The sequence below is a fragment of the Australozyma saopauloensis genome, chromosome 1, assembly GCF_035610405.1.
Source record: "Australozyma saopauloensis chromosome 1, complete sequence".
Classification (NCBI taxonomy): Eukaryota; Fungi; Ascomycota; class Pichiomycetes; order Serinales; family Metschnikowiaceae; genus Australozyma; species Australozyma saopauloensis.
This window is the reverse complement of record NC_086131.1, coordinates 1,310,112-1,332,188: the sequence shown is the minus strand read 5'-3', so window position 1 is coordinate 1,332,188 and position 22,077 is coordinate 1,310,112. Positions and strand designations below refer to the sequence as shown.

Here is a 22,077-nt window from a genome sequence, read left to right as displayed (position 1 = left end):
AGTTTAAAGAAACTACAAGGCTTGTAAATCCGAGCTATGCATGAATTAAAAGATATAACTAGTGAGTTCCGCTCGAGAACCTTAATTTGAATGCAATTTGAAATAGAATGAGTTTGTGATTAGAGAGATGGGGGAGGAGAACCACTTTTGTTCTTCAATTTCTGCTCCAATCTCTCAAATTCTCGGTTGGCAATCTCCTCCTCAGGATCCAATATCTGAACCACTTCCTTGACTTCTTCAATATAATGTTTAAGCATGGACTCAATTCCACCCTTGAGTGTATCCTCACTAAGAGAACAGGATTTACAAGCACCCTGAAGCTTCAAGAACACTGTTCCCGTCTCTTCATCAAAAGCTTTGAAATCGATATCTCCACCATCATCTTGTATAGCTGGTCTAATTCTCGTATCTATGAGTTCTTTAATCATGGATACAATTTCAGTGTCCTCCGCAGATGCAGCCAACGAATCACCCTGGCTCAATAATTCTTTGGTCACCACCGGCTCGTCCTCCGAAGTGAGAAATTGATCCAAAAGTTCGACGACTTCCGGTCTCAAGTTAGCCCAGTTGATATGGTCTTGTTTGTTCACTGTGAGAAAGTCATGGCCAATCATTACGGACTTTACGCCTGGAAGCTTAAATAATTTCAATGCTAACGGAGAATGAACAGCTTGAAGCGACAGGCCAAACTCAAAAGTGGAATTTTCCAGCGGAGAAATAGTCTTTTCTGGGGAAACAAAGCGAAGTGCATTTGGATTGGGAGTAGGGTACGTTTTGAAGGCCAAAGCACGGCTGAAATTGCAGCTGCGATGTGAAAGACGACTCAACATTGTGGATGTGTTATATTATGTGCTAGTGGGACTTGAAGTGAGAGCTGTTGAAAGTGTTTGTAGCGCTTATTAAGTAGTAGAAGGTAGACTCCGGAGCTCGCTTCCGAGATTGGTGCCCCACATCACGTGGAAGATAGGATGAGTGTTAGTAATAGAGTGTATTCATTGGCCGAAAGATTTATACAATTAGAGATTTCGGTTTCTTGTTTTTTAGATGTCCACTTTTTAAAAGATTTTAGGTTCAATAATTTGGCACTTAATCTTCTGGGTATTTCACTCAATTAATTCTGTTTAGCTTTAACTTCAATGGAGAACGCAGGGTGTAGAAAGAAGCTCTGTAATTCATTTTGAGCGAGATGATTGAGAAATTCTTTTTTTTTCGGTATTTTGATTTGATATTTAGACATAGTGATATCTGTAGTCGACGATTCAAAATCAGCGTCTGTAGTCATACAAAAGTAATGAGACCCGGTTTAAACCACCTCGTTTCTTTTCGAAATATTCTGATGATTAATTTCTCAAATTGGGTACTGAAAGTATCTTCCCATATCAAACGCTTCAGCCATGATGATGCCTATCATCATCTCAACCAACTCAACGTCGTATGACCTCAAGTTTTTAGTAACTACTGGTATAAAAAATTTGAACAACCAATTAATGAGCTGATTATTTTTCAAAAGGTTAAGTTTGGCTTCAAATTTAAGACGTGGTTCTGTTTGCGAAGAGAAACCCCTCGACCCGAAATTTCACTTCACTTAGAATAGGCCTTGCAGTCCTTTTTCGATCTTTGAACTGTCTAATGGGTAGAAATTGAGATTCATAATTTACCAACTTCAAATAACTCCTTTATACCTAGTTATTGACTCTCGACAACTTATCGAATCGTGAAGGAGAAAATGCTTGATGATCATGAAATTTAACAAAATGATTTCTCTTCATGACTATTTTGCCAAGACTGTCTGTCAATTTTGGCAACATATCGTATCAAATCCGCCCACTGTAGGTAAACCAGCTAATTCTCCACTCAATGCGTTGGCCCAGAGCTTTTATGCGATTTGAGAAAACGTTGAAGCTCTTAAAATTGATGTGCGAAAACTTTGATTGTGATTCAGCTTGTTCAGAGACGATAGTTTTGCTAAGAAGTTCTTGTTTTTGTTGCAGAAAACATGTTTAATTAGGTACTCCAATCAAAGGAGCCTCGAGGACCACATGATAGAGCATTCTCGATTCAGAATGGTTTCTTACTCCAAAAACGATTTAAGTATGAATTCGACTTCATGTATCGAGGTGAAAGTACCTGTAAATTGTCAAACTCATCGATCATCAAGAGATTTTAAGTCATTGAAGATGGTTCTGGTGAAGAGGACAATGCATTCGTATTCAACTGCAACAAACGAAGTTCCCGCAAAGCCATCTATATCAGATCTAAGTCAGTTGGAAGAGTCAATTTGCAAAATTCGTGGTGAAATCAACCATTAGATAGTGCTTGGTTCAAGGCAAAGAAATAAGCTTCTCAATTCATAAACGTGGCACACCTATTTACTACTTTCCACTATTTAATGAAATCGTTAAAATGTCGTTGCAGATGAGGTTTATCCATTTTGACAATCGATGCCAAGCCTAATAACTCACATCGGCCACGAGTGTCAATTTCCGAAATTTTGCTGCGTATGGGCATTACATCGACACTGATTTGGATACGGTATCGAAAAATCTTGTCGCGATTCGAAAACTCTTTTCCAGCTTGTGTAACACTGTTAAATGTAGTTGTATAATTTCACTCCGTGGTTTTAGTTGATACTGAGACATATTTCAACAGAAGATTTGGATGGCAAAAACAAAGCAAAAACAACAAAATTGTAGATCATTTAAGAAATAATTTGCAAAATATCACATCGGCTTGTGATTATTGCTCAGATATGGATGGGCGTTAAACTCCGTCTGACACTTTATTTCCACACTTGGGCAAGCGCAATACTCCTCTACGTTTCGCTTGCAAGAATAAGACTAGACACCACATTTCTTAAAGCAGCAATTTAACGCAATACGACAAAATGGCGAGAACAAACCGCAATAGCACTACTTTAGAAGTAGACTTTGTCAGTCATAATTTTACAATCCTCCGAATTCTTGCCAATCGAGGGGATTAGATCCGCTTTCGAAATCCAAAAGCGCGAAGTCTCCGCTTATGCGCCGCCAGCAACTGGTGCAAAATTAGTAGGCACATTTATGGTCACCCGACGCCAATAAGTGCACTACGTCAACTGCCTAATTACCGAGATCAACCACGAGAAAGAAACGGGGTAGCGGACTCCATTGCGCACAGCTGGGCAAAGGAGAAAAACCCGCAAAATAATTCCCGATGCAAGATTCTGAAGCCAGTTACAAAAACGTTGCAGCTGTCTTCACCACCGTTGCAATTAGAATTGACGTTCCTATACTCAAGCCACATGCACAGAAGGGACGAATAGGCCCACGATAAGCCACCACGTGGGAATCTTTCATTTATTAGGAAGCCATAGAGATGGCATAGTGGTCCAAAAAAGCATTGGCATTCCGGTGCATTAGAAGTCCGCTCGTAAATTAAGCTCGCTTCAGCCTTATGGGGGAGCCAGTAAGGGACTGTCTGCAGGCCGAACAGCTTCCTGTCCCAAAACAGGCATCTAGTCTTATGTCAGGAGCATTTGCCTTAGTGGCAGGAATTTCACTCTTTTAACGCAGTAAAAATTTGTGCATCTGATGACTTATTATGTTTCAATAGAAATTTTGTAAAAAATTTTAGAAATCAACTTCCAATTGCCAGAACAAGGCCTTCTTAACGTCGCACGTGAGGAACATCAACTGCAGATAAACCAACCGCACAGAGCCTCTGATCTGCAGACCTGCACTCGTCATCCGCGATGCGTCGAATTAGCCGCCCCACACCATCTAATTTATCTGATTATTACTCTCATCTCTTCTGGAAGCGAGGCTACATGCCTGACACAGGAACCTCAGGGGGCCACTGAAACATACGAAAACGCTACAACAGAGGCCCAAAGAGCCACAATTTTGCAATAGTAAAAAAAAGGACAACTCCTCCGTCTCTTCCAATTTCTTTCAAGAATGAGACTCGATCTTAATCGCGAGAAACGTGGTGCTCGCCAAGAGATCCCTACATGCCAAGGCAGGTGGTGTACCTGAAATTTGCACCCATTTACAGGCCGTTCGCACAGAACCAAGAAAAAAGGTTATGTCTTGCAACTGTTAATTTATTTCAGTGAGGCGGGATGCAAAAAGAGAAAATCCAATGTATTGACGGCGTATATAAGACGGCCAGTCTGTCCTACCCAATGGTTTTTCCTTTCCATCGATAACAAGATCTGCAATTGTTTCTCTAGAGATAAAAACTCCATTGCATAACTAGTACGAAGTAATAAACGTCACAATGGCTTACTTCCACCAGTTCGACTATATCTTCGCTATTGCGATGATCTTCGCATTCTTGGATGCCTTCAACATCGGTGCTAACGATGTATCCAACTCTTTCTCTTCTTCGGTGTCTTCCCGTTCTTTGAAGTACTGGCAAGCCATGGTTTTGGCTGCCATTATGGAGTTCACTGGTGCCCTTTTGGTTGGTAACAGAGTTTCCGACACCATCAGAAAAAAGATTATCCACCCTGATACTTTCAACAATGAGCCAACCGTTCTTATGTTGGCCATGGCTATGGCCCTTGTTGGTTCTTCTATCTGGCTTTCTATCGCTACCACTATTGGTTTGCCTGTCTCTACCACCCACTCCATTGTCGGTGCCGTTATCGGTGTTGGTATTGCTACCAAGGGTGCTGACCACGTTATTTGGGGCTGGAAGGGTTTCGCACAAATCGCTGCTTCCTGGTTCATTGCTCCAGCCATTGCTGGTTGTTTCGCTTCCCTCGTTTTCTTGATTGTCAAGTTCACCGTTTTGGAGATCAAGGACGTCAAGAAAGGTATCAGAAACGGTTTGTACGTCATCCCAATCTTGGTTTTCGTCACCTTCTCCGTTTTGACCATGTTGATCGTCTGGAAGGGTTCTCCAAAGTTGAAGTTGAACAACTTGTCCACCGGTACCACTGTTGGTGCTATTTTCGGTGTTGGTGCTGTTGCCACTGCTCTTTACATGCTCTTCGTTTTCCCAGTTGTCAAGAGAAAGGTTTACTACGAGGACTGGACTATCAGATGGTACGATGTCTTCAGAGGCCCAATCTACTGGTTCAAGTCTGTCGACTCCATTCCACCAATGCCTGAGGGACATCAATTGACCATTGACTTCTATGAGGGCCGTCGTGAAACTGACAACCTTAACACCAAGTCCGAGAAGGAAATCCACGAGGAGGAGAAGCTTGCCGTCTCTTCTGACAGCGAGTCTGAGGTTCCTCAAAAGCCAAAGCAGACCACCAGACAATACTGGTGGACTCTTCTCAAGGCCGGTCCAAAGAAGTGGCCTCTTCTTTTGTGGTTGATTGTTTCCCACGGTTTTACTGTTGATGTCATTTCCGCTCAAGTTAACGAGGGTGGTGTTTTGGGCCATGGTGTCAAGGAGATGCACGCTAAGTCCAAGTTCTACGACAACAGAATCGAGTACTTGTTCTCTTTGTTGCAAGCAATTACCGCCTGTACCATGTCTTTCGCCCACGGTGCCAACGATATCTCTAACGCTTCTGGTCCTTTGTCTACTGTCTACCTTGTGTGGTCCAACCAAAAGTTGAGTGCTACTCCTCCATTGTGGATTCTTGCATACACTGGTGGTGCTTTGGTCATTGGTATCTGGACTTTCGGTTACAAGATTATGGGATGTCTCGGTAACAAGATGATCTTGCAATCTCCATCCAGAGGTTTCGCTATTGAGTTCGGTGCTGCTATCACTGTCGTTATGGCCACCCAATTGGCCATTCCAGTCTCCACCACCCAGTGTGCTGTCGGTGCCACTGTCTTTGTTGGATTCTGTAACTTGGACTTCAAGTCCGTCAACTGGAGAATGGTCTCCTGGTGTTACATGGGCTGGATCTTCACCTTGCCAATCGCTGGTCTCATTTCCGGTCTTATCACCGCCGTCATCATCAACGCTCCACGTATCGGTGTTGTGTACACCCCAACCGCTTGATCTCATCTACTTCATCATTAAGTTTAATTTTTTCTAATACATGTATTTTAGCTTCTGACTTTTGGTCTGTATGGAATTGTAAATAATTTCGGATTCGTAAAAGGTTGTCTTGGTTCAGACTTTTAGGGTTCTATAAGTGAATCTTCTATTAAGTTCCTGGATCGAGATGCCATTAGTCGAATGATATGAAGTCAAAAAAAGACAATTTGAAATAATGGTCGAGAAACAAATGCTGATAATAGTATCATTCTTGAGTACTGATGCTCAATGGATATTGTCTCTGAGCCGAACAATGTGATTCAGGCGAAGACTTGTCCCAATTGTTGACTGAAAAAAATCCATATCAAAATGTCGTGTAAGATGCTATAACTTGTCCAAAAGACGCATTTCAGTACATCTATCGTTTCTAATAGTGTGCCTGTGCTGTTCTTCTAGCTCACCAAGACAAAGAAATAGACACAACAACGCTCCGAAATTATATCACTCCCAATAAGTAGCTCCAAAATTATTGTATAACTCAAATTCACCGATTCATTTTTCTCCTCACTGTACTGGCTGCAAATACTCTTCCCAAATACTGCCCACACTATATGTACCACTACACATAATACCCTCTCACTTATCCCATATCAACCACTAATTCTCTAAGCCTTGCCTCCAAATACCCACTCAACACATCCTGGAACCTCAATTTCAAAATGCTGAGTGAAGACAAATTTGACGCATCCCTTGATCTCTTGCGCAGACTCAGTCCCCGTCATGTGGCCGAGAATCTTTCGGCCGTTTGTTCACTTCTTCAACACGAGAACGAAACAGAGGGCGAGGAATTGGCACAGGATCTCCTCTCAGCGGTTGACAAACCATTGGAAGTTGTCAGATGCGCAGGATCGGGAAAGTCGTTTCTTTGTTGCGATTACAACCGAGATGGCGACTCGTACCGGTCTCCATACTCCAATCAATACTATCCCGCAACCGGCGATGAAGATTCGCCATTCCCATCTCCTGCGTTGCGTAAATTGGAAATAAAGGCCAACGAGAGTTTTGATATCTACAGAGACTTGTACTACGAGGGTGCTGGCTTATCTTCGGTGTACTTGTGGGATACCGCAGAGGACGACACAAACAGTATCCAGGAGGGTTTCGCCGGCGTTGTTTTGTTCAAGAAGGAAACCGAAGACAAAATGGGAAGATGGAACTCCGTACACGTGTTTGAGGTGGAGCCCGAGCTGGCTCTGCTGGCTGTCTACAAGTTGACTACTTCGGTAATTTTGGACTTGCTGAACTCCTCGCTGGCCCTGAACTCATTGTCTTTGGCAGGCACAATGACTAGACAAACAGAGATTACACAATCGCTTTCAACAGAAGGCGAGTCGTTGGAATGGGCACACTTGACCAACTTGGGTCAACTTGTAGAAAAGTCCGAGTCCAACATCAGAAACTTGTTGCAAGACGTCTATTTTGACAAGCTTAAGGATATCATGTTGAAGGATTTACGCACATTAGGGGATGTTTCAGAAAAGAAAGCCGAGGAGCTTAAACAATTGGAGTTGATCAACGGCTTACAAGGTTTGTAGAGAGGCATGACCTCAACGAGGTATGCGGCATTAGAAGTAATAAAATGCCTTGATGTATGCTTATGCTTATGTAAATTTCCGAGTTCCCATCAATGAAGACTGGAATACGAGAGTAAATGATCTACGTGGCAATGACTTATGAGCCAGCTCGAGAGCGTCGAGAGCTTGCGTAGATGGATAAATCCACAACATCCTCTTCATCGCTGTAGCAGTCAGACACATTATCGATCTCGTTTTTGAGGTGTTCGGAAGCTAGGTTAGGCGCCAAAACGTTTTGCTTGACTTCATTTACAAACGACCAGAGAGAGCTCGAAACGGTTTGTAGCATGACTTCCGGGTCTCGGAATGGGATCGTTTCAAGAGTTTCCTTGAGTGTCTCCAACGACTGTGTGGTGGGGTATAATGATGCTAGGGCACCAAGCTCAGCCTTCGGTTTGTCGTACGCAGAGGCCTGCTTTGGCACGTGCAGCGAAGTATGGTGTCGGGGTTGGTTTTCCATTTCGGACTGGATCATTCCCTCCAAGTTTTGTATAAATGTCATGGGCTTTGATATATTTGACCAAAGAGTCGACGACGTCGAGTCCTCTGGCGGTAATGTGGATATTAAGTCATCAGTTCCAGTATTTTCTTTGTCTTCACTCAAATGATCGGTCTTATTGCGGCGTGGAGGGTCTGCGTCGCTCTTAGCTTTGGATGATTTTCGATTGGAACTGGGTGACCTAGGTTTACGAGCGGAACCGCCCCCAGAGACACTTCCATTTGACTGAACATTACGTTTTTTGAGAGCAGTACTATCAACAGCCGCGATCTGCATTTCTCGAAATAGATTCCTCTGGATCATCTGCCTGAAGCGTTGTAGTTCCTTCTCAGACAGTCGTAACTGCGCATTTAGAGTCGCGATGGAATCTTTGAGCTCTACCAAAGACATCTCTTTTAGAGCTAGTAGTCGTAACTGGTCATCTATGCTTAGTTTGTCGAGCTGCTTGGCTGTGACGTTGGCCGCTTCTTTCTTTTGGTCGCGTGACATGGCGCCTGGAACTAGAGGGGGCTGCAAAGGTTTTTCCGGTACGTGTTCCCGATTTTGCGAAGCCGAGATGCCTTGTGAACTGTTTACAGTGGTGTAAAGAGGCAGATCAGCCCGTGTTTTGACGGATTTCTGTGTAGGTTGCAGGGACAAAGCCTTCACTGCTTTGATGTTGATGCCGCGTGTTCGGGAATTCGACCGCAGTAGGTGAGACTTGCTCATCTCTGCAGTTTTGAACCCAGTGGTTGCCATGTTTCCCGGGTCGCTATGTAGAGACATGACATAGGATGGAGATGAGTTTTGTAGAAATGTGGGGGAAAGATAAACAGACGCGATGGGATCTCTGTTTTTGAAAAAAAGTTCAAGAAGTCAGAAGGAAATTTAGGAAGCGGATTCTAAAGACCTTTTATATCCGTCTCGAGTTTACGTGATGAGAACTTGCTTGGTTTAGGTCTAGTTTGCCATACACTAGTAAATCATCTATAGTGTGATCCAGTGTGTATGCCAATGGTTTATATGATGCCATGTTCTGAAATTCAATCAATTAAATATCAAAGAAAAGAGTTACAAGAGATTGATCCATTCACACGTACGCTTTCTGGTTCATTTTATGGTATCTTCCATTAACCATCTAGAGAGAAAACTCAATTCTGTGCAGCAGGAACTGAACCAATTGAAAATTGAAAATTGCTCCATCATACGAATTTCACCTTATTCTCCTCTCCATTTTGCATCGCATATATTCTACACGTCTTCCCCTCTTCCTTATCTCCCGTGTAGGTACTACTATCTTATCTATGGACGAGCTGTATCTCCAAGATAAACTGCCAAAGCTAGGAAAGCCATTGGCGGTACTTGTCATATTCAAGCTCCTCAAGATCAAAAATGCCGCTGCTTTGGCTGCATTTTTCACTCTTCATCCTCATATTAGAAGACTACTTCGGAATCATGTCCAAGCTGCCCAAAAAGACCCTGCCACAGTAGAACGGCGCATCAATAAAAGCTCGAACTTGATATCGGCCATTCTTTTATACGCGGGCGTGTCGCTGAACCCAAAAATCCCCAAGGATTACATTGTTCTTTACCTAATTGAACTATACTATGGGTCGCTCAATACTCCTCGGTCTCCATTCCTGGTTTCGCCTACAACGGCCCGTAGATTTAAATTGAGCAATTACAGTGAAAATGGATGGGTGCACTGGTTGTATCGCAATAAGCACTATGTTTTATTTCCGCTCATTTACGCGCAGTTGTTGTCGAACTACTTGACGCCCACTCAGTACAAATTGAATCAGCGCTATCTTTCCAGCACCATCAAAAATTGGATGTTAAATCCAATTTGGAGAAACTTCCATATGGGCCGTACCAGCAAATCGATTCTGTGGCTTGGCCTCGGGGGCGCTTTTCTTAAACATTGTGCCCTTTTAATGGCATACTTTCTGTTGTCTGAAGTGAAGAGTAAGATCTTGGTCAAATACTTCCAAAAGAGCGACATGAAGCAGGCGTTCAAAGATTATGTCTTGCTGTGCGTTAAAAAGACTAAGTCTATTGCTTTGTTCGTATATGGAATAAGTCTTACGTCTATGGCTCTCTTGGCTGTAACCCTGCCTCTTCTCACTGCTGGAGGCATAATCCATAAACTATACACTGCAAATCCAAAATTGTTCATTAAGAATTACATCAAATTTGTGGGTGCGGGGTCGGCTCTTTTGGCGATGTTGGTTGCGGTACCTCGCTCCGAACATCTCTCGGCAGCATTTTTCAATGGCATCAACGGATATCTCTTGAACCTCATTGTTCTATCAAAATGGCGAATTCTCAAGGAAAACCATCCTTGGTTCACAATTCTTCGTGTTGGAACCTGGGAAAGAATAGAATCACTCCTCTTGTCTTATGTAGTGTGGGAGACCATGAACCTCAATGATACTATACGCGACAATGATGATGCTGACAAAATGGCTGAGTGCAGACGCCTTCAGGATGACCGTTTGATCCGTGTCGTTGACAGAATCATGACATAAGCCATCCTTTGAATTGTGACATGACAAACCAGTTTAAAAGCCGTGTCTGTCATAACGATAGCGCGATACTCGTAACAATACTATATGAATATTTACGTTTATGATGAGAATTGAAAAGTGTCGCGTTCATCTAAGCTTAGTAGCAGTCTAATGGGACCGTTTACATGGTTACTCAAACCTCATTCATTCTAAAACTGTATTTTATTTTTCATCTTCTCATACCCAGGCTATCAGCTAGTGTAACCTCCAGCACCGGGAACATTCTCCTTTCCCTTCAACTTGGTCAACAAGCCTTTGAAGCGGGATTTGTCACGGCCCTCAAGCTCCAAGTCACCCACTTCGTCTATTATTTCGTTCACGCGATCCCACAAAGTACCACGCGACAAGAAGCCATCGCGCTTCTCCAAGAACTCCGTCTGCTCCTTCAACACTTGCTCGGCCAGTTGTTCCTTTTTACTGTTGTAGTTGTCATAGAAGTCATCAATACTCTGCTCAGCGGCAGCGATAATCTCCTTCTTTTTCTTGGCACTGACATTGTCGCGCTCCTCGATCTCCAATTGACGACGTTGCGCCCACTCTTTCAATGGCTGTGACTCCTCGGCATTGTTGGAAGATGCTGGTTGTGACAGGAAACCTTCGAATTCATCGTCTTCATCATCCTCTTCACCATTTGCTACAATCTGGTTGGCACCATCGGCACCCTCGCCAACTTCCGGAAAGTTCTCTTTGAATTCCTGGATTTCGTTGTCTTCTGGCTCGCTTTCTGCCAAAACAGCTTTATCTTCGTCGGTTTTGAACTCATCGCCTACAAGTTCAGCCTCTCTGCTGAAAAAGTCGCCTTCCAATTCCTGGGGCTCGGACGCGACGTCAATCTCAGGGAATTTGTCTGCCATTGTGTAGTAGGAATAGTTAATATGTGGAGGTGAGGTGGAGGTAGTCCAAACAGTGTTTGGGGTGAGGGTCGTGTGGGCCTCATATCGATAAAGCAATATTTATAGAACGGGGTGGGAAAACTCGAGCGAGATTTTTTGATCATTTTATTTTTCTTCGACTTTGGGTCAAATTGGTTATTTCTTGCTTGTGATTTGGGGCTGCTGGATCTTCTCTTTATTGTGTTGGTTCATCCTACCACTACTAAATAGAACAGATGGGTATTTGAAGTATTGATATAATTTGGTAGTTGAAGGCTGTTTGCGAGGTGTTCAAGTAAATAGCATGTTAGTTTTTGTATCGTATGCAAGTACGGAGACTGAGTTTTAGCAAGTTTCTTCTATGATTTATTCGTCTATTGTACACATTATCTGACTAAATGGAAAGCTGAAATACTCTCACCGAAGAGTCCGTGCTTCCAACAGCCAATTGCAAACGACCGGAAACAGTTTTAGGGCTGAACGAAAGCTTGCTGATACGTGTGGCAGGAAGCCAAGCTGCTGGAATATCGTATACCTTAGTAAATGTCTCATCTGAAGCAGAATTAGCCTTATAGATACTGATTTGACCCTCTTCATTTCCAACAGCAACAATTGCTGAGCCATCTTGAAGGATTTGGCAGTGGGTCGAGACCGAAGTGACTGGTGTCTCGGTTTTGAGTGCCCCTTGAAGTACCACAGAGTTTCCTTGCACTTCCCACAATTTGATGCTCTTATCACGAGATCCAGTAACAAACTGATAGCGCCCTTGCGGGAGCCAAGAGGCATCCCAAATAATTCTTGTGTGTGCTTTTTGGTTCAATTCCACGAGGTCAAACAAGCCCTCTGCTTCATCTCTAACAGACCAGAGCGACAATTGACGATCTCTGGAGACTACAAGAAGGTATTTGCCATCAGGTGAGAATTCCATACTCGTGATGGTTAAATTGTGACCTTGCAAAACCTCATTTACTAATTGGTAGTTCTTGGCGGCATTGAACACTCGCACCACTGCATGTTTCGCAGAGTTGGAACGGCAAGCCGTGGCTATAAGGTTTCCATTTGGAGAGCTGGCACAACACGTAATCTCATAACCATGACCATAAAGCTTGTCGATTTCTGGGAATAAGGAAAAACGTTGCAAGTGGTCTTCTAAAGGCGGCGTAGACAAGCCTGCAAGAACATCGACTTTACCGGGTTGTTCTTCATTCGTATCATTTTCAAAATCCTCTTCTCTCTGCTGTGCTTCACCAGCTTCGAGCTGGTCATTATCGGCCTTATTTGAAAGTCCCAAGACTGGCAAGGAAGCTGCCTCTGGCAAAACAGATGTCAGCGCCGAGTCATCTGAAACATCACAGAAGTTCTTTAGAAGTTTGTGCACCGACTGTGTCATCTCAAAAACTCTCAAGATTTTCTCTTCACCTGCAGAAACAAACTTGGTTCCACTAAGGTTATCCAAACAAACCATATCGTAGCCATGGATTTGGGGTCTGGCAAACTCATGCCATGTAGCTTTAGATTCTATACTTGAGTTGTTTTTGGTCCATGGAGCAAACAAACGAGTGGTTTGATCGAGAGAAGTGGTGTAGAAATACGTTCCCTCTGGCAGCCATACAACGTCAGTCACATCACGGATGGGACCAGTCACACCCATGACAGCATCCCAGTTTCTGTTTTCAGGATCGCTACTCCGATACATACGAACAGCGCCGGTTTTACCTGTGGCTAGAATGCACTGTTCACTGGTATTGGGATCGACAAACCAGAGACAAGACCAAAATCCACCAGACGAACCGGTCGCAGTGGAAGCACCTTTGATGGATAATTCACCTAAGCGACTAACACTTACCCAAACTCCCGAATCTGAGTCCATTTGCCATATCATCAAGGCGGTGTCAGCGCTCAGAGACAATAGCTGTAGCTTTCCTTCGGCCGCGGAAGGATGCCATTGTAAGCCTGTCACCCAGTCGTCATGACCCATAATCAAAGCCTCAAAACTGAATGCAGCATGGCCTTCGGGCAATGCGAATTTGTATTGCTTGTTTGCGAGGAGCTGTAATTTCAGCTCGTCCTCATCAGAAGAGTCTATGGCCTCATTCAAGCGCAAGCGCCATAATCTGATATATCTATCTTGCGATCCCGAAGCCAAGATGTAATTGAGCCCTGGAGTTTCACATACAAATGCAAAACACTTAATCCAATCCTCGTGACCTGGGAGAATAGCACATAGGGAGGGGGGATTAGACAGAAGAGTCGTTGTCGTGAAGGAATAAACGTATACATTGGATGATGTGCCACCAACTGCCAATAATAGTGACAGGTCTATGGTTTGAATTGCCAAAGTCGTGGGCAAGAAGTTCTTCTGTACCACGAAACGCAGAAGCTCCTCCAATTGACCATTTTCAGACAAATTCCAAATGCATATATTTCCAGTGGAAGATCCGGTAACGATAGTCCCATTGTCAGCAACAGCAATGGCCGTGACAGAGCCATCATCCTGCTGTGTGAATCCACTCAAGGCATAGTCTGCAGTTTGTGAGCCAAATTGCAGCGACCAGACGGAAAGACGGCCATCTTCTCCTCCAGAAATAAAAAACAGACTCTCTGGGACAAACTTCACAGCAGTTACGTTTTTCTCGTGATTGTTTAAGGTGAGTTTAACACCAGCACTAGTAGTTCTGGGGCACCATAATGCAACCGATTTTCCAGCTCCAAACGCAACTAGACCATCTTTATAGTCACAGACATTACTGTATCTGTTTACACCCACGAAAATAGCGTCTTGTGAGATGTTTTGGGGGGCCATTGTATGAGTTGATCAAGCGATGATCATCGAGATTGGGTGCAAAACGGTGGGTGCAGGTAAACATGGAGAGATGTCAGAGAAGGTGTATTGAGTGTGGGAACGAGATAATAAAGGTTCGAAATCTCGTGAATTTAGGTCTAATTCATCTTGCGAGGGTTTTTGATTTTGCGATGAGTATTTTGGTTTAGTGATTTATCGATGGGGGATAGGTCGAAAGAAAGAGCTAGAGAAGGTCAACCTAGGATATAAGAACGATCATTGAGAAGAAGATTTCCTCATAGACTTGAATTTTAAAAAGGTTGTGGAAGGATACGAGAGTTTCGAAATTCTTGCTATCTTAAAAGCACAGTGTTGACTCTTGAACTCAACTACGGTACACTATGTCTATTCGTATAAACTTATCCATGACAAGAGCATTTTTTATTCTCAAGTTATCAATAATTTGATCTTCTTCGGTTTCATTTTACCCAAACACAAATTTCTTCTTTTCCATGTTTTGCAACCTTGTATATGTACTCATTCTCCACACATACTTCAGTACTCAATTAGATATCCCATTCAATGGTCTCAGCGTACGTTCTGTCAAGCCCAAAACAACTCAAAATGTTGCAATTATACTAACTACAGCGTTCTTTTAGTTCACGGCGCTACCCCGCAGACAATTCTTCAATTTCATGATGAATTATCAAATCAACTTCCAAACTTGAAAGGAAAGTGGAACTTCACCTTCAAGGTGTTCCGTAACAACATCTACTCGATACCTCCAGAATTGGCCGAGGCTCAGAATGTAGCTCCAGAGAACAAGTTTCTCTACACTTGGATTCCTAGTTATCTTCACGATTCGTGTGTCACCTTAATCAACAAAAGAACAGCTGGCGTCATCAGCCATGTCGTGCAAGAAGAATTACAGGAACCGCACGACTTTGCCATCCATAATGATCATCTTCATAATGGTGCCACCCTCGGTATTAATGACCTGTGGGATAACGTTGTGGCACAGAGAATGCAGAGTCTCTGGACGCAAAGACAGGTTATCAAGGGAGACGGTGGCGAGATTTACGAGCTTGAAAACGGAAATTTGATTATTCGAACAGCAAACGTTTCTCTTCATGGAAACTTTCGCGGTCTTCTCATACAGTTAGAGGTCGATCACACTAAACTCGCTACCAGCGATCCAGAACAAATTTTCCAAGACCTTCTTGCCAAATATAATATTCCCAAGGGTAATTTGTGCTACAAAGTCATTGATTCAAACAACTACGATGAATTCTCTGATTTGGCGCTCCAGTACGCTGAAATTCTATCCTTCTAAAACGCCTCATAATTCGGGAGCCAGAAGATTGATAAAAAGTGAAAATTAAAGTTATTACTATTCTTTCGCACAAAGAAATTGTCAAAACCCCTGAAGAATCCTTCATTTTTTTATTTTTGTTCTCCGTGTTTCAAATGTCCTTCCTGCAGGACCGCTCATCTGTGCACTTTTACCCGATGCTCTTCGCATCTATTCATTCAACTATCCAAAAATGGCCAAGAAGGATAAGGGAAAGAGAAAGCTCGACAGAAAAGCCAAAAAGGTTCAAGAGGAAGAGGAACTCCAATCCCTCGAAAAACGGATCCAGGAATTCGATCCTGCCGTTGACGGAGCCTCCATCTCCGATTTTGCCAACCTTCCCATCTCAAAAGCTACCCTTCAGGGCCTTAAAGAAGCCAACTTTGTCACAATGACTGATATTCAAAAAAAAACTATTTGCGTTTCTTTGAAAGGTGATGATGTTATGGGAACTGCCAAAACCGGGTCTGGTAAGACTTTGGCTTTCTTGGTGCCAGTAATTGAAGCATTGACTAGAGCGCAGATCACCGAATTTGATGGATTGGCAGCCTTGGTTATCTCGCCAACGCGTGAATTAGCTGTGCAAATTTTCGAGGTGCTCACAAAGATTGGTAAATACAATTCTTTCTCTGCTGGTTTGGTTACTGGTGGAAAAGAGGTTCAATTCGAGAAGGAGAGAGTGGCTCGTATGAACATCTTGGTAGGTACTCCCGGTCGTATCTCGCAACATTTAAATGAGACAGTGGGTATGGATACCTCCAATTTGCAAGTTTTGGTTCTAGATGAGGCAGACCGTTGTCTTGATATGGGATTCAAAAAGCAAATTGATAGTATTGTCGGCCACTTGCCTCCCACTAGACAAACGCTTTTATTTTCCGCCACCCAGTCTGACAACGTCAGTGATTTGGCCCGTTTGTCGCTCACTAATCCCAAGAGAATTGGTGTCTCTGCTGACAACTCCGTTTCTGCCACTCCAGAGTCTTTGGAGCAATTTTATGTTCGTATCCCTCTCGGTGAGAAGCTTGATATGTTGTGGTCTTTCATTAAATCGCATCTTAAGGCTAAAATCTTAGTGTTCTTCTCTTCGCTGAAACAGGTTCAATATGCATATGAATCGTTCCGTACCTTACAGCCAGGTATCTCTTTGTTGAAACTTTATGGCCGTCACAAGCAAGTGACACGTCTAGAAACTACTACGAAGTTCTCGCACGCACAGTACGCTTGTTTGTTCGCAACCGATATTGTTGCTAGAGGTTTAGATTTTCCTGCTATTGACTGGGTGATCCAGGTTGATTGTCCAGAAGATCCAGCCACATATGTGCATCGTGCAGGCCGTTGTGCTCGTTTTGGTCGTCCTGGTAAATCTTTACTCATGTTGCTTCCTTCAGAGGAAGAAGCTATGTTGACAAGACTTAAGGCGAACGGAATTGAGCCCAAATTTATGAATATAAAGCAAAAGAACAAAAAGACAATCAGACCACAATTACAGTCTTTGTGTTTTAAAGACCCAAAAATGAAGAATTTGGGTCAAAGAGCTTTCATCTCTTACTATAGATCTATTTACGTCCAAAAGGACAAGGAGGTTTTCAAGGTTGATGAACTACCCGCTGAAAAATATGCTGCATCTTTGGGTTTGCCTGGTGCCCCGAAGATTAAAATTAAGGGAGGAGAGGCTTCCAAGGAGAGAAAGAATATGTCAAAGGCTCTCTTGAATCTAGAAAAGGCCAACGCGGAGGGTGAGGATGCAGACAATGGACAGAAAAAGGTAAGAACAAAATACGACAGAATGTTTGAAAGGCAGAATCAAACGGTCCTTTCAGAGCAATATCTTAATATGACTGGCACCAAAATCCGCAAGAATGGCGATGATGAAGAAGAAGATGACGAAGATGATTTCATGAAAGTCAAGAGAAAGGACCATGAGATTGTTGATGAAGAGCTTCCAGATTTGACACTCCCTGCCTCTAAAAGGGCAGCAAAGAAGGCTCTTTCGAAAAAGTTGTCCCTTGCCAACCATGGTTTACCAACAAAGCTTAAGTTTGATGATGATGGTGAAGCGCATCCACTTTATGAGCTCGAAGATGAAGAGTCTTTTAAGAGTAAGGGTGATGCAGCTACTCAAAAGGAACAATATGTTGAGAAGGAGACAATGGCTATGAACGAGGCCGATGTGGAGGATAAAGAAACGGCCCGCGCGAAGAGACAAGAGAAGAAGAGAAAGCGGAAGGAGGCTGAGAGAAGACTCCGTGATGAAGACGACAGCGAGGATGATGAAGAAACTATCGTTACATTAGGCACTGCAGACTTGGATAGAGACCTCGAATCTTCTGATGAATCTGACGACGAGCCCTCTCAAAAGAAGCCTAAGTGGTTCCACAAATCGAACAGAGCAGATGACAATGAAGATGATGGTATCGTTGAGCTCGATGAGCCTCAGACATTGGAAGATCTCGAAGCCTTGACGTCTCGTTTGATCAACAACTAATCACATACTCAATGCATAATATAGACATTTTATTGACAGGCGGAACATTCCGGAGTTTATATATTTAGGTCCACAGATCTACGTGAAATTTAGATTCTTGGCATTGCCACAACCTTTCCCACAACTTGACCAAGGCGGAAAATGCTTCCTCCAACCTTGACGTTGTTAGCATTGAAGACATCACCATCAGTTTCTAGTTCCTCGGGAGTTTTTTGTGCAGCAAGTGAATCTAGCATGTAGACCTCTTGAAGGAAAGAAGGATTGGTACCTTTCGTACATTCCAAAATAGAACCATCGTTCATCGTAATGGAAATTTTCCCTGATTTGTGGAAATTCAAATTTCCCACACTGCCATCAAATACAAGTGCTTCTCCGCTGGCAAATGATGACTTGGACTCGATAGGTTTGTAGTCTGTAGGCTGGATTTGAGGCATTTGGAATACCAAGTATTTATTTTCTGGCGTAGTGGCATCTTCTGTTTTGATATCACCAACTTTGGAGGTAATGAGGTCCATGATTGACCGTTGATCGTCAATCAAACGATCATGCTCTGCACGGGCTAAGTCACCGGCAACATCCGCAATAGGCGGAAGCTCAGGAGCAACGCCATCTGTAGCTTCGCTTTTCACAGAATCGACGGTTAGAGCTCTGGATTGAGCTCTCGATTGAGGAGCAGACAGAACAGCCAGAACAGACTCCAGAGCCAAAGCAATCGCATCAGGAGTGGCCTCTGCATCTTTCTCCGGTCTGACTGGGAAGAGAATAGTTTCGGACTCTTCGTAAGCGTACTCTTTATTCATGTTGATTCGCGAAGCTTTGTGGTCTTCCTCATCAGAATCCACATTAGTAGTGGGGACATTACTACGAGTTTTAAGGGTCATCTTCGACAAGAAAGCCGTGCTTCCCAGATCACTGGAAGCATTGAAAGTACCTTGACTATGGTAAGACATCTTGGTAGCCTTCAGTTCTGTCAATGCAACCGAACCCATCGATAACGGACCCGCCGACACCATATGTGTGCCCGCAAGTGCACCTCCACGGCCTCCACGGCCTCCACGGGCACCGCCACGACCACGAGTCGGTGGACCGCGTGGAGTTGGTTGTTCAGCTTTGATCTCCTTAGCTTCTTTCTCACGGTCCTCCTTACTTTTACGGGCCACAACCTTTGGCTTGAACTTTAAGGCAGGCTTGCTTGCCTTAGAGTTGAGAGATTCTAGTCTGTTTGACATGTTGCTTTCGATTGATATGCTTGATTAGGAAGAGTGACTATGAATATTCACCTGTTGACTTCGATGGGGAGAATTTGAAGATCTGTTGTACAATTGACAAATGCTGTTTGGAACTATATCAGATCGGCACGTTTCTATGTTCTGGTATTGGCTGATTTTGTTGCTCGAGACAATTGGTCGCTCAATCAGTGATACAAATAGTATATAGATGAGATGCTCATCTCATCTGAGTATACATATGGGGTAGGTAAAGAGGAGACTAATGCAAAATGGATGTATACTTTGGGAATTAGTTTCTCTTATGAGTAAATATTCACATAAATTTTATTATATACTTGTAATGTAACTAGGTTTTGGATTTCTTTGCGTCGACTGAAGGGCCTCAGTTCAGAAGACATGGTGTATCAAACCCACGCAACAGAATATTCATCGTAAACTCTTCAAACCTGTTTCAATAAATTGTTATTTTACATGTTTTCGATCCGTGATTACCGAATTAACTACCTAGAATGCCTATGGCCAGAAGTGCTAATTGACACGATGGTAACTTGTTTTTTTAGATGATCTCTGAAATCTCCGAACTTTCTGCAAACAATCAGTGTATACTCTTGTCTTCACCAGATTTTCAATCATTTACTCTACGTGTCTGGCTTTGCTATTGACCAACACAAGCATATTATCGAATTTTGACAACAACAGAAGCTGAAAAAAATTAAAAGGCCCTACCAAGAATTCTGCAAAATATTTGATTGCATCAATTACATTCTCTCACATCATCTCTATTCGGCGTCCTCATACCTTTCCCCCATCTCTGTACCTCATCTCTTCCCCATCGTACTCCGGCACATACTACTTTACCAGTCTCATCTCCAAAACCCATCAACTCCAGAATCACAATGGATCCCGAGGACTTATCGGATAATGAGCTCGATCAATTCGACTCTCGTCGTGAGAAGGTCATGCTTGATGCCGCAGGTGATTATCTCAATGACAGTGACTCAGATGAGGTGGCCTCCGATGAAGAAGTCATGACATTGAAACATGCGCAGAAGGAAAGCGATGATGAGAGTGAAGATGAAGAATTAGACGAGGATGAAGAAGAGGATGAGGATGAAGAAGATGAGAAAAGTGGCTGGGGCTCCAAGCGCAACTATTATGGAGGTGATGATGCCAGTGATGACGAAGATGCTCGACAGATGGTAGAAGAAGCTCTCCGGCAACAGAAAAAACACTTGCAAGATCTTCAAATGGATGATTTTGTAGATGAGGACATGATCTCGGACTGGAAAAAGGCCGAGAAGGCCGATATGATGGAGGATCAAAGCGCACAGACAGAGGCCCAAGAGGTCGACTTCGAAGCGATGGATGAGGATGACAAACTCAAACATTTAAATGGTCAATTTCCCGAGTTCATCCCTCTTCTCAAAGAATTGAACTCTTTGCTGCCGACTCTCAGTGCTCTCAGGGCCCAGGAAACCAATGATGTGATTTCTGCAAAGATTTCCGCGTTGTCCGCATACCTTAGTTGTATATCGTCATATCTCGCCCTTTTTGTGGAAAACCTAAAATCACAGGAGTCTGTCTCCATGAAAGATCACCCGGTGATGGAGTCTATCCTCAGCTCAAGGGAGCTTTGGAGACAAGCTAGCGAATTGAACTCAAAGGCTAGACCCTCATCAGCTGTTGAAACCGCATTATCTGAGGAGTCAGAGACAGCTGAAACCCACGAAGCCATGGAGGAGTCTGAAGAAGAAGAGGAAGGAGAAGGAAGACTCGAGACTGACTCTGAGGAGGAAGAAGAGATGGAGGAACAGATTGCTGAAGAGGACTCTGATAAGGAGCTCAACATTGATGTCACTGCCAGAAGAAACATCAAGAAGGTTAAGAATGTTCCAGCAGTTGGTGACTACACTGAGACTGCCCTTCCTGACAAGATCGACAGAGAAGAGAAAGAACGTAGAAAGAAGTCCTTGCGGTTCTACACCTCTAAGATTGACCAGGCTGCACAAAAGGGTGCCAGGCATGAGAAGTTTACAGGCGACCTCGATTTGCCTTATAGAGAACGTCTCTTCGAAAGACAACAGCGTCTTCTGGAAGAAGCTAGAAAGAGAGGTTTGGGCTTGGACAAAGATTCTGCTGGCGCTGACTTGGACGGTGAAGATTTTGGCCTCGATGATGACAAAATGGCCCAAGATATTAATGCAGATGCCGCTGACTACTACGACTCTGTGAGAATGGCCAAGCAGAACAAAAAGGAGGCCCGTGTTGCAGCACATGAGAGCGCCAAGAGAGCTGCTAGAGATGGCAAGCTAGCCGAATTGCAGGAGTCTGTTGGCGCTGATGGAAAGAGAGCCTTGAACTTCCAGATTGCGAAGAACAAAGGTCTTACACCTCACCGCAAGAACGAGAACAGAAATGCAAGAGTCAAGAAGAGAAAGAAGTACGAACAAGCCAAAAAGAAGCTCAAGTCTGTCAGACAAGTTTACGAGGGCTCGCAAGGTCCATATGGAGGAGAAAAGACTGGTATCAAGAAGGGTCTTTCACGTTCCATCAAATTCACTTAGTGTGGCCACAACATTTCCTGATTACGCATGTATTTCTTTTCTATCATTTTTCCGTGTATATTTCTAAGGCATAGAGCGACAAGATTCTGAATCTATCGTTCACAATTCTAATTGGCAAATTTTATGTTCTGTAGCTTAACACACCTTTAAATTAATTTACATGACGGTACAAAAATCGCAGACA

At 43.4% G+C, this 22,077-nt stretch overlaps 11 protein-coding genes across 11 annotated transcripts; 6 read left to right on the top strand and 5 right to left on the bottom strand.

Moving 5' to 3' along the window:
- Positions 1-119: 119 nt before the first annotated feature.
- PUMCH_000605 (uncharacterized protein) lies at positions 120-830 on the bottom strand (the record flags this gene model as incomplete). The annotated part of the gene is made up of 1 exon (XM_063019684.1): positions 120-830. The coding sequence occupies one exon, from the start codon at positions 828-830 to the stop codon at positions 120-122; it is 711 nt and encodes a 236-aa protein (XP_062875754.1).
- A 3,427-nt stretch (positions 831-4,257) lies between these two features.
- Positions 4,258-5,952, top strand: PUMCH_000604 (uncharacterized protein; the record flags this gene model as incomplete). Its single annotated transcript, XM_063019683.1, has 1 exon — positions 4,258-5,952. The coding sequence occupies one exon, from the start codon at positions 4,258-4,260 to the stop codon at positions 5,950-5,952; it is 1,695 nt and encodes a 564-aa protein (XP_062875753.1).
- Positions 5,953-6,650: 698 nt separating this feature from the next.
- Positions 6,651-7,526, top strand: PUMCH_000603 (uncharacterized protein; the record flags this gene model as incomplete). The annotated part of the gene is made up of 1 exon (XM_063019682.1): positions 6,651-7,526. One exon carries the CDS (start codon positions 6,651-6,653, stop codon positions 7,524-7,526), a length of 876 nt encoding a protein of 291 aa, XP_062875752.1.
- Positions 7,527-7,662: 136 nt separating this feature from the next.
- PUMCH_000602 (uncharacterized protein) lies at positions 7,663-8,829 on the bottom strand (the record flags this gene model as incomplete). Its single annotated transcript, XM_063019681.1, has 1 exon — positions 7,663-8,829. One exon carries the CDS (start codon positions 8,827-8,829, stop codon positions 7,663-7,665), a length of 1,167 nt encoding a protein of 388 aa, XP_062875751.1.
- Positions 8,830-9,347: 518 nt separating this feature from the next.
- On the top strand, positions 9,348-10,571 carry PUMCH_000601 (uncharacterized protein; the record flags this gene model as incomplete). Its single annotated transcript, XM_063019680.1, has 1 exon — positions 9,348-10,571. One exon carries the CDS (start codon positions 9,348-9,350, stop codon positions 10,569-10,571), a length of 1,224 nt encoding a protein of 407 aa, XP_062875750.1.
- Positions 10,572-10,801: 230 nt separating this feature from the next.
- PUMCH_000600 (uncharacterized protein) lies at positions 10,802-11,464 on the bottom strand (the record flags this gene model as incomplete). The annotated part of the gene is made up of 1 exon (XM_063019679.1): positions 10,802-11,464. One exon carries the CDS (start codon positions 11,462-11,464, stop codon positions 10,802-10,804), a length of 663 nt encoding a protein of 220 aa, XP_062875749.1.
- A 412-nt stretch (positions 11,465-11,876) lies between these two features.
- On the bottom strand, positions 11,877-14,285 carry PUMCH_000599 (uncharacterized protein; the record flags this gene model as incomplete). The annotated part of the gene is made up of 1 exon (XM_063019678.1): positions 11,877-14,285. One exon carries the CDS (start codon positions 14,283-14,285, stop codon positions 11,877-11,879), a length of 2,409 nt encoding a protein of 802 aa, XP_062875748.1.
- Positions 14,286-15,288: 1,003 nt separating this feature from the next.
- PUMCH_000598 (uncharacterized protein) lies at positions 15,289-15,597 on the top strand (the record flags this gene model as incomplete). Its single annotated transcript, XM_063019677.1, has 1 exon — positions 15,289-15,597. One exon carries the CDS (start codon positions 15,289-15,291, stop codon positions 15,595-15,597), a length of 309 nt encoding a protein of 102 aa, XP_062875747.1.
- Positions 15,598-15,808: 211 nt separating this feature from the next.
- PUMCH_000597 (uncharacterized protein) lies at positions 15,809-18,100 on the top strand (the record flags this gene model as incomplete). The annotated part of the gene is made up of 1 exon (XM_063019676.1): positions 15,809-18,100. One exon carries the CDS (start codon positions 15,809-15,811, stop codon positions 18,098-18,100), a length of 2,292 nt encoding a protein of 763 aa, XP_062875746.1.
- An 89-nt stretch (positions 18,101-18,189) lies between these two features.
- Positions 18,190-19,329, bottom strand: PUMCH_000596 (uncharacterized protein; the record flags this gene model as incomplete). Its single annotated transcript, XM_063019675.1, has 1 exon — positions 18,190-19,329. One exon carries the CDS (start codon positions 19,327-19,329, stop codon positions 18,190-18,192), a length of 1,140 nt encoding a protein of 379 aa, XP_062875745.1.
- An 896-nt stretch (positions 19,330-20,225) lies between these two features.
- Positions 20,226-21,893, top strand: PUMCH_000595 (uncharacterized protein; the record flags this gene model as incomplete). The annotated part of the gene is made up of 1 exon (XM_063019674.1): positions 20,226-21,893. One exon carries the CDS (start codon positions 20,226-20,228, stop codon positions 21,891-21,893), a length of 1,668 nt encoding a protein of 555 aa, XP_062875744.1.
- Between the last annotated feature and the right edge of the window lie 184 nt (positions 21,894-22,077).